The 10,635-nt window shown below is 48.7% G+C and overlaps 1 protein-coding gene across 1 annotated transcript in view; it reads right to left on the bottom strand.

Moving 5' to 3' along the window:
- Positions 1-2,698: 2,698 nt before the first annotated feature.
- Positions 2,699-10,635, bottom strand: part of SDHB (succinate dehydrogenase complex, subunit B, iron sulfur (Ip)) — a 10,106-nt gene continuing 2,169 nt past the window's right edge. Inside the window, exons 4-9 of the mRNA XM_009880085.1 lie at positions 9,243-9,291; positions 8,414-8,550; positions 7,979-8,095; positions 5,602-5,703; positions 5,285-5,407; positions 2,699-2,922 (exon numbers count right to left, since the gene is read on the bottom strand). Of these exons, the coding sequence (XP_009878387.1) occupies positions 2,845-2,922; positions 5,285-5,407; positions 5,602-5,703; positions 7,979-8,095; positions 8,414-8,550; positions 9,243-9,291 (606 nt within the window). The 3' untranslated portion in view covers positions 2,699-2,844. The remainder of the gene's footprint in view (positions 2,923-5,284; positions 5,408-5,601; positions 5,704-7,978; positions 8,096-8,413; positions 8,551-9,242; positions 9,292-10,635) is intronic.

Here is a 10,635-nt window from a genome sequence, read left to right on the forward strand (position 1 = left end):
CTGCCCCCCAAAAAGGGCTTTGCACCCCCAAATCTGGTAAGGAAATAAAACAGGTTCTGCCCCAAAAAGGGCTTTGTAACCCCAAAACTGGTAAGGAAATGCACTGGGCTCTGCCCCCAAAAAGGGGTTTTGCACCCCAAAACTGGCAAGGAAACACAGGGGGTTCTGCCCGCAAAAAGAGCTTTGCACCCCCAAAACCTGTAAGGAAATGAAACAGATTCTGATCCAAAAAAGGGCTTTGCACCCCCAAAACTTCTAAGGAAATGCCAAGGGTTGTGTCCCAAAAAAGGGTTTTGGACCCCAAAACCGGTAAGGAAATGCAAAGGGTTCTGCCCCCCCCCGCCCCCAAAAGGGCTTTGCACCCCCAAATCTGGTAAGGAAATAAAAGAGGTTCTGCCCCCAAAAAGGGCTTTGCACCCCCAAATCTGGTAAGGAAATAAAAGAGGTTCTGCCCCCAAAAAGGGCTTTGCACCCCCAAATCTGGTAAGGAAATAAAAGAGGTTCTGCCCCCAAAAAGGGCTTTGCACCCCCAAATCTGGTAAGGAAATAAAAGAGGTTCTGCCCCCAAAAAGGGCTTTGCACCCCCAAATCTGGTAAGGAAATAAAAGAGGTTCTGCCCCCAAAAAGGGCTTTGCACCCCCAAATCTGGTAAGGAAATAAAAGAGGTTCTGCCCCCAAAAAGGGCTTTGCACCCCCAAATCTGGTAAGGAAATAAAAGAGGTTCTGCCCCCAAAAAGGGCTTTGCACCCCCAAATCTGGTAAGGAAATAAAAGAGGTTCTGCCCCCAAAAAGGGCTTTGCACCCCCAAATCTGGTAAGGAAATAAAAGAGGTTCTGCCCCCAAAAAGGGCTTTGCACCCCCAAATCTGGTAAGGAAATAAAAGAGGTTCTGCCCCCAAAAAGGGCTTTGCACCCCCAAATCTGGTAAGGAAATAAAAGAGGTTCTGCCCCCAAAAAGGGCTTTGCACCCCCAAATCTGGTAAGGAAATAAAAGAGGTTCTGCCCCCAAAAAGGGCTTTGCACCCCCAAATCTGGTAAGGAAATAAAAGAGGTTCTGCCCCCAAAAAGGGCTTTGCACCCCCAAATCTGGTAAGGAAATAAAAGAGGTTCTGCCCCCAAAAAGGGCTTTGCACCCCCAAATCTGGTAAGGAAATAAAAGAGGTTCTGCCCCCAAAAAGGGCTTTGCACCCCCAAAACCGGCAAGGAAACACAGGGGGTTCTGCCCGCAAAAAGAGCTTTGCACCCCCAAAACTTGTAAAGAAATGAAACAGATTCTGATCCAAAGATGGGCTTTGCACCCCCAAAACTTCTAAGTAAATTAATCAGATTCTGACCCAAAAAAGGGCTTTGCACCCCCAAAACCGGCAAGGAAACACAGGGGGTTCTGCCCTCTAAACCCCCACTTTCACTAAAAAGAAGGGAATAGTGGGAGAGGGGGATGACAGAGCTCTTTTTATGGAGGGGAACCCCTCGGATTTAGGCGGAGGGGTGAGATGACGGCGCACGGGGGTGTAGGAGGGAGAGAAATCTCAGTCCTTGATGTGAACGCCACCAGGTCTTCCCCATCACCACCAGGTCTTCCCCATCGCAGCCCCTCGTCCTCCACCACAGCTCACCGGTGACACAGAAAAGGGGGGGGGGGACACGACGACAGGGTTGGGTGACAGGGAAGAGCAGCCCAAAGCACGTGGATTTTCAGAAAAAAAAAAAAATAAATCTCCCACCTCCGGGAGAATTCCCACCTCCTGGGAACCAAGGCGTCACACCTCCAGGAAAAGAAACGAGTATTTCTGCCAACGACAATTAACACAGCTCGGCTTCTTGAGACAGCCACAAGGTTTCCTCACTGCAGGACAGATAAATGAATGGAAAACAAAAAACCAAACCAAAAAACAACCAAAACCCAAAAACCCAAGAGTAATTTTTGGGGTAAGCCTCTCCCGAGCTGTATACGATTTTTTACGCCATCTCAATCTTTGTTTGCTGCCCACCGGCAGCACCCTGGTCGCCACTCCGCTTCTCAGAAGCGGCAAAGACATTTCTAGAAGTTTTTACTACATCTAGACCAAAAAAATATTAATTAAACAGCAAAAAAGAAAGCGCTTTCCTTCTCTCCTTCCCCCCCCCAAGACTTCAGGCACCAACCAACCACGAACATCGCGAGTTTGAGAAATCGGGAGCTAAAACCCACTTGTGTTAGAGCAAAGAGAAAGTTTCACGACTGGTTTTGATAAATCTCATCTACTTTAAGGACTCGGAATGAAAATAAGCATCCCGGCCCGGCAGTGACGTGACACTTCTTTCCTGGTGGCACCTCCACCGGTGTTTTGCCACACGGCCGCACCCCTGCAAGCTCCAAGTCCTCCCTGAGGAGCCCAGGGGACTTCGGAACAGGGGGAGATTCTTCCAACATTCCCCTTTCCCAGCCACTTCCATCGTTTCCTTGCCAGTTGCCGCAGGGCTCGTTACTGGCAGGTCTCTGCCCACGTATTTAGAGCCTTTGCTTTAAAGACACGGGCTCAAGGTGACTACAGGAACTCTACTCCGTTCATCTCTGGTGGCTTTCACGTCCTCAACCCCACGGCAGAGCCTCCGAGGTGACCCTCGGCTGCTCACACACTCAAACCCACAAACCGGAGAGGTTTGGAATTCGACGACGGAGGCGCCGATTCAATATCGTCCATAAATAACAACTCTTATTTGTTCTTTACAGTATTTTATTGTACATGCAAACCTATGGGAGAAACACCAAACTCCCCGCTGGAACCTCCTCTTCCTAAATCAGGTATAAATTACTTTCAGGTCAAGCACGTTTGTGTGTTACACTTCCAGTTCGGGAACAGCATTATGCAGCGGTCGCCTTCTCTTTGTAAGTCGCCATCATCTTCTTGATCTCAGCAATTGCTTTGCCGGGGTTCAAACCCTAAAAAAGAACAAGTTTTGGTTACCTCCTCCAAAAAATCAGCATGTTAGAGCATCCTCCCCCGGCTTTGCCCCGATCGAAGTCATAGTAAACTCACAAATATGCCACTACTCATAAAAAAAAAAAAAAAAAGGTGTTCTCTGCTCGCTATTTTTCTTTTTTCCCCCCTAAAAGCTTAATATCGTGCTTCCCGTCAAACGCTGGGAGGTTACAGGATACCGAGGGACAGCTTTATGGTATGCAGAGCCCCTCGGTTAAGGTGTGGTGGTGCAGGGTCGTCGCACTCCGGCCTCAATTTCCAAGGGCAGAACGAGCCAGCCTGGAGCGGAGACGCAGTGCCGGGAGTTCACCTCCTCCACCCAGAGGCTGAACCAGCAGCACTTCCCCGAAAACGCTCATTTGACTCTGGAGGACTGGTTTTAATCAGCAACGCGAGGATCAAAGAGAAGAACGAGCGGCTGAGCGATAGGAACTTTTAATAAAGCGCAAGCAGGACGGAATTCGACACTTGTATGGGTGTTGGGAGATGATTTCTGGAGGTGGGAAACTGCTCTACAAAAGCTTGATAGTGACAGTACAAGAGATGTGGGGTTTGTTTTTTTTTTTCCTTGTCCAAAATAAAAGCAGCTGTGTATTGGAGGACACTAGAGAAGCGAGCGAGAAGACTAAGTCACAAGATGAAAACGCTCCTCACCCAAAAGCCAGCTGAGCTTTCCAAAGAAGGTTTTTCTACAACATAAGAGACACGTCACGTTGCAAAGGCCCTTAATCCTGCGACACGGCTACCAACCCAAGCGTGCCTAATCTCCAAATGAGAGGGGGATCACGGCTGCCCCGCTGCACCGTCGGGATTACAGCCGCAGCACCGCGGGACGAAAACGAACAGGAAATTACTGCGGTGCCCAGCTCCCCACGCGGCCTTTCAGGGCCGAGCCAGACAACGGCCAGGATTAGAGCATGCGAGCGGAAACGTGTTATTAACCAGAAAACGCGTCTCAAACTTGAGAGACCGTGCCTCAGCGTGCTAATTCCCTGCGCTACGTGCATTCCTCCATACAGCCAGATCTTCCAGCTGAACCTTCACCTCCAGCTGAACTATGGCCGACACCAGATCACGAGCCAGTTCCCTATACAAAGGGGGAGTTATCTGTAGTCAGTGAATCACTTCTAGAAAAATAAACACACCAAAAAATCAGCACGCGGTGCTCCTGACCAACACCTGTCAACCCAGAGCTGTAGGATCTCGTTCTCCTCACATCTGTGATCCACTCAAACATTTGCCTTCATATGACTTCACAGCTCCAGAAGAATTTACTCCACCACCCAGTGGGGATCTTATTAACGCTTACAAATCCTTAAAGGGAGGGTGCCAGGGGGATGGGAGCAGTCTTTTTTCAGTGGCACCCAGTGATAGGACGAGGGGTAATGGGCATAAACTTGAACATAGGAAGTTCCATCTTAACATGAGGAGGAACTTCTTTACTTTGAGGGTGGTGGAGCAGTGGCACAGGCTGCCCAGAGAGGTGGGGGAGTCTCCCACTCTGGAGACATTCCAAACCCGCCTGGACACTGTCCTGTGCAACGTGCTGTAGGTGACCCTGCTCTGGCGAAGGGGTTGGACTAGATGATCTCCAGAGGTCCCTTCCAACCCTGACCATTCTGTGATTCTGTGGTGCAAGCAAAGGCTGGCCAGAAAACGGCACAGCTGGCAGGAAAGCAAAACTTGATAATCTGCCCAACAACAGGCACAAGGTCATTGCAAGACGAGGAAGAAGCACGCTCCGACTTGGGAAAGCTCGCTCGGTTCTCCAAATATCAGAGCAAACAGAGCGACTGGGAAATTCCCCGACAGCGGGACATCAGCATAAAACACATCCTCTAAAAAAAAGCTTGCCGTAGTCTTCTCTGTTACACAAGTTGCACAATGCATCGGGGATAGCTGACACCGTTGGTGTTTAAGGTTCCACCGCGTGAGGGTTAAGTCACAACGCTCACACTCCTGATCGGACTACGCAGGGCAAACCTCCCCATACCGTTTCTGGCAGCATCCCTTGCACCACCAGTGCCCTACTCTCATATTCCTAAATCTTAGAACCAGCCAGGTTCGCAAAAATCACAGCCTCGCTCACGAGGAAGAGATGGTCCTGCGCTGCGTAACACAAAACTTTGCCACGTCCTCTTGTACAGTCACTATCACGAGCACGGCTGCTGGCAGCTCACCGTGTTCCAAAAGGCCCAACAAGCCAAGGCAAGCTTGAAGAAAACAAAAGCCTAAGCGGGTATTTTCCTGTCGGGTTTCAAGCAGGGCGCTTGGAAACAAGCCAGGAACCTCGGAAGGGACATACGCAGGACGCACACGTACCTTCGGGCAAGTCCTTGTGCAATTCATGATAGTGTGACAACGGTAGAGAGAAAACGGGTCTTGAAGCTGCGCCAGGCGCTCCTCTGTGTAGTCATCTCTGGAGTCAATCATCCAGCGATAGGCCTGAAAGTCAGTGGCATGTGACACACCAAACGCTTCTTCAAGGTGTCGCAATCAGTGCGAGATCTTAAAAGCAATACCTAACTCTGAAATTTTGGTCCGGGATCTGGACTATGTAAGACTCTCTCACATTTGTACTGTTTTTAGGTGGGGAGTCCCCCAGCAGTCCCCACACGAGAGATGGGATCCGTCCTTACCTGCATCAGTACCGCAGGACCCAAGTACTTGTCCCCATTCCACCAGTAACTGGGACAGCTGGTGCTGCAGCAGGCGCACAGGATGCACTCGTAGAGTCCGTCCTGCACGGGGGTGGGAGACCACAGTCAAACCACTCCAGAAACCCATGATGAAGCTTTGCTTTGCAGAGGGGATTTAGAGAAGCGCACGCCTCCATCATCACCTTCCCCTCTAGGGACTTGCCGCAACAGAGCGGCTCCGAAAACCCCACGCTGAACCAGCACTGCAATTCCTACATGCCCGTCCTCTGAAACGGGACACATGCGATCCTCCAAGCTCAACCACTACAATAAACTAGGCTTTTTTTTTTTTCTTTTGTAATAAAATGGGGGGAAAGGCTTTAAACTAAAGAAAAAAATGCGGAAATCGCCTGCCGTTGCTGCATTCTTTCCTTCCAGCCTCTCCCAGTAAGCGGCTGAGGAAAGGAACAGGTACGCAACTGATTAACAATTCCATGATACGGAAGTGAAAAGAAAGCAAAGTCTGCCCAACAGCCTAGGGGAGAAGTAAAGGGCTCATAGCTTAACACGTGCTTTGAGGGGAGCCCCAAGCACTTGCAGAACAGGAATGGTGTGAAGCTTTAGCCATTTCACCATTTTTTTATAGAGAGGAAGGAGTTTTTTTCCTTTCAGGCACCGAAAAAAAGAAAGGTAGACCTACATGGAAGTGACAGGGGGCAGAAGACAAACTCTGAGGAGCAGAAGGTCTCCCAGGTAGCTCAATCAACCCCCCAGGCTTAGAGACAGAGTCCAGTCTGGCTTAATTTCTCTATCTGAAAGTTGTTTTGGGACAAAGGTCTCATTAAATATAGTTTAGAAAAGATACCTGATGCCAGAACTCCCGGGAGCTTGTAACAAGCCTACTGCATTAGTCTTTTGGAAAGACTTGCCAAAGATAGGTAAGTCAGAATTACCGTCTCGCTCTAAATTTGTCTTATTTCTAATTGTAAGTAACCTTCCAAATGACTGATAATTTAAAGAAAAAGGTGGGAGTTTTTCAGCTGACACGGTATCCAAGTTTCTCCTGCACGCAGGCCACTCACAAAGCAGGAGGAACTTCAGCAATGAGATAAAAAGCAAGTGTACCAGTTGCAAGAAAGATTCAGGCATCTCTTGCAGTCACTTTAGATTTGCTTATTTCTACCCGAGTGAGAAAGTGATTTCAAGGATGCCGCTTTACGAAAACCAAGTGAAGGGAGAGTCCCTTTAGGCCTTACGTATGGATCAGATAACATCACGAAGTGGTGCAGGAGAACTAAGTGCAGCCCTTGGATAGGGATTCTTTCAGACTGTGAAATCCTGCAGCTGTGGAGGCGTCACAGCGCCAGTCGCGCGGTGCTGCCGCCATCTCGGGCACGTCACCGGTCTATTCATCAGAAGTTAACTTCACAGCAAACACACAGACTGGAAAACTTTCCCAGGTCACTGCAGAGAATTAGGCTGCAGCTCACAGGTTCTCACTGAATCCCCCTTAAACAGCCTTCCTCTTTGCTGTTGATATTCACCTCTCTTTTACCACTCGCCAAAGCCTCGGCTGCCTGCCCACTTCGTGCCTACTGGGTGACAGCAGCGCAGCAAGGATTCACAGCGGAGCACTGACAGGCCGGGCTTTGAGCCGTGAAGCGAGTGACGGATCCGTTGAGAGAGGTCAGAGGCAAAAGAGAAATCGCTGATTTAGTGATACTTACTGCAGCAGCCAAGGAAATCCAGAAGGACTAACCTGCACTATGAACTTTGAAAAGCTCTTATCTCCCAGCTCTTCAAACGGTGCCTCAGACATCCTGCCGCTTTACGCGGGAACTGTGGACCAACACACTACGCCCCCAGAAAACCCTCTCGAAATAACGCAGCGCTCAAGACAGAAATCCAAAGACTTGCACTAACACACCCCACATCCGCAAGGGTTTAGCTTTCGCCGGTAGTTTTTCGGCTGTAAAACCCAGCAAGCAGCAACACGAGAGCGTTGCTTAGCATGCCGCAGCCAGACAAGACAGACAGCGCCGAGCCCGACAGCCTACACGCTACCACAAACTGCAGTGCCTTATCTCTACTGGATTATTACGAGCCTGTGGCCTTCACAATGTTTTGACAAACACACACGGTTTCGCAGTGCAGACAGCGGAAATGGGATCAGAGCCCCCATCGCAACCGCGACTGCGTTTCATTAGCAAACGTTACCCCTAGCAATGCAGGCATGCCATGACACTGCATTTCAGGGAGCAGATTCCACCCACGTCGGGTTTTGCACCAGACAGCTTTGTCATTAAAGGACTGCACGTTAACGTTTAACCCTGGTCTTATCTGGAAGGGATTTCAATGGAAGAAAAGAAGCAGTAACCAGTTTCTGACGATCTTCTATGGACTGCAGGTACTGCTCCTTGCCCTGTTTCGACTCATCCTTCTTCTTCAGGTAAGGCTCGATGGATTTGTACTGTGCATAGAAGTTACTCAAGTCCTGGGAGTCAAAAGGCAAAGAGGTCACATTCAGTAAGGTGAACTGATGCACGAGAGACTGAACATCTGCTACCGCTCCAACAGAAGGAGGCATTTTCTACCTCAACCGGCCACATTCCTCCAAATGAGGACAGATTTAGTCACTGCTGTGAAGCTCAGACCCACCCAAGCCAGAAAACACCAGCGGGAGGAACACGTGAATTGTGAGACCTGATCTCGCTGGCACCTCTCAGTGTCATCCCTTCTGACCCAACCTGAACCCCACGCTGCCTGGAGCGGTGTCACCCTCGGTCACGAGCTGACAGAGGCAGATACTCACCGGAACAAGGTCCTTCACCACATACATGTGGGGGAGAGGGTAGATTTTAGTGATCTTGTTGAGATCCGGGTCAATTCTTTTGATACAGGCCAGCGTGTTTCCCCCAGCAATGTTCATAGCACAAGAGCCGCAGATGCCTGAGCGGGAGAAAAAGAATAAAGCATTAGATATTTACCCTCTTATCCTACTTGAGGAAGATCCTCTTGGCCCCAAACGTGCCCTTGGGTTGTCTACAAGAAACTCGGTACGTGACAAGAAAAACGCCAGAAGATGCCATTGGGCCAAACATGTTGCTATTTAAATAAAGAACAAACACAGGAGTCGCTTTCATTAAAGCCTAAACACATTCTCAGTGTCGAACGTTCTTCCACAGCAGAAAACAAGTGGCTTGGACACTTCATCCTTTTCGCATCATTCATTAGTTTTACATGCTACTTAGGGTGGGGAAAACATTCAGCTTTGTTCCCAAGTTTGAAGCACAAGCTCGGATTGATGCCAAACAGCTAACGCGAAGATTGTAACATGGGAAGCAGGCGGATCCCCCATCGGCGCTACAGTTATGGTCAAAAGCAACCCTGAAGGTCAGGAACATAAAATAAAGTCCCTAAGACAGAAGCTTCTTTCTGTGTCTTCTGCAGCAGGGGAGAGTGGTGCCATAAACGGCATTCATTAACTCCCAAAGGTGAGGGGACAGACACTCTCCAGAACAAACAGCATATAAATAGCTTAACAAATGGCTTAAATGACACCACTAATGATCTCCCAGTAATAGAAGGATCAGATGTAGCCCAGAAAAGGCCAAGGTTTACAAGAAAAACCACTGCAGAACTGTCACGGATACTGCTCAGGTCAGAAGCTCGGGTATCCAATTCAGACCGCTGCCTAAAACATCATCGTATTAGAAAGAAGACAAACGTTGAAAGGGCAGAACTCTAATTTCAGAGGATTTGACACATATCAATTGATATGAGTCAGAGAAATGCCACCGCTCCTCACACTGACAGGCTGGTCCGCCTCAGCGCCTGATGCATTGGCCTTCCCCTTGCTGCCAGATAAAGGCTGGCACTTGAACAAGGTTATTCCTCCCACTCGAGAAACGGTTGCAAGTATTTTCCAGTCAACTGGAGAGGGAACCAGGATTGCAGACAGGCCCACGAGTATGCAACAGGAATGCGTGATCAGTTTGGGTTTTTTTTCCCCTGCATGGTAGAAAAGGGGCAAGATCGAACCAGCCCAGCTTGAAAATCTGTCTTCAGGTTCTCAAAGAAAAGTATTCAGGGTAATTAATTCCAACTGCTTGGGAACAGTGTCGGCTATCTAAATATCAGACACTGAGAACAACCACACTGTATGAAATTCCTCCACCTGCTATGCAGATTCTACAGGAACTGTCTGCATTAAAGCGTGCTTTTCATTTAGATCCAAGTCCAAACATCTTTAGGCATCAATTGCACCTAAAATTCTCATAATTGCAAACTCACCTAATTAAATCAAAAGTCATGCCATAAAGGCATCCTGCCTTCCTGCATTTCCACAGCTATCATTTTAAGCCCAGCACCCCAACATTAGCCATGAATTAGGGATTTTTTTTTTTTTTATTTTATTTTTTTTTTACAGGGAAAGTCACCCGGACAGGGAAGTTTTAATGCAGCTGAACAGACATGGTGTTTTGTACCGGTATGAGAACCAGCCGGTCGCTCTGCAATGTCAAACCACCAGATGGCCTTTTCCTCAATCAATCACGTAGCTTAGTCAAAGGGCCAAAAAAAAGATTCCTGAAGCTATTCCTAGAAGTCATAAGCACTCTTCCAGTTACACCCTTTCTTATTTCCACAGCAGCGCTAGATAAAGCAGCCCCTACAATTCATTCCCATTCGCCACGTCTGCCCCCTCAATTTTACTGTTGTAATCTCTCTCGCTCGATTTCCCTACGCAGTCCATCACTGGAGGGCAGCAAGATGAACAAGATTAGGACAGAAACAGGAACGACTGGGGCTGTTTAAGCATATTGCTCATAGCTCAACGTTGTGCTATTACGCCCTGTGAATACGAGCTTTAACTTTACTACTCGGTTCACTGAGGTATTTCACACGCAGCAGCTGGAAGAGGAGAGTGGAAAGCTGCCACCTCCCCTGAAGTTTTCTCGTGGTTACACGTACACTGGCAGCAACAAACAGTCTTCAAGGACAGTCTTCATTTTAGCAGGCTGGAAAATACTTCTT

This window comes from Charadrius vociferus, unplaced genomic scaffold (genome assembly GCF_000708025.1).
Source record: "Charadrius vociferus isolate BGI_N301 unplaced genomic scaffold, ASM70802v2 scaffold1592, whole genome shotgun sequence".
NCBI lineage: Eukaryota > Metazoa > Chordata > Aves > Charadriiformes > Charadriidae > Charadrius > Charadrius vociferus.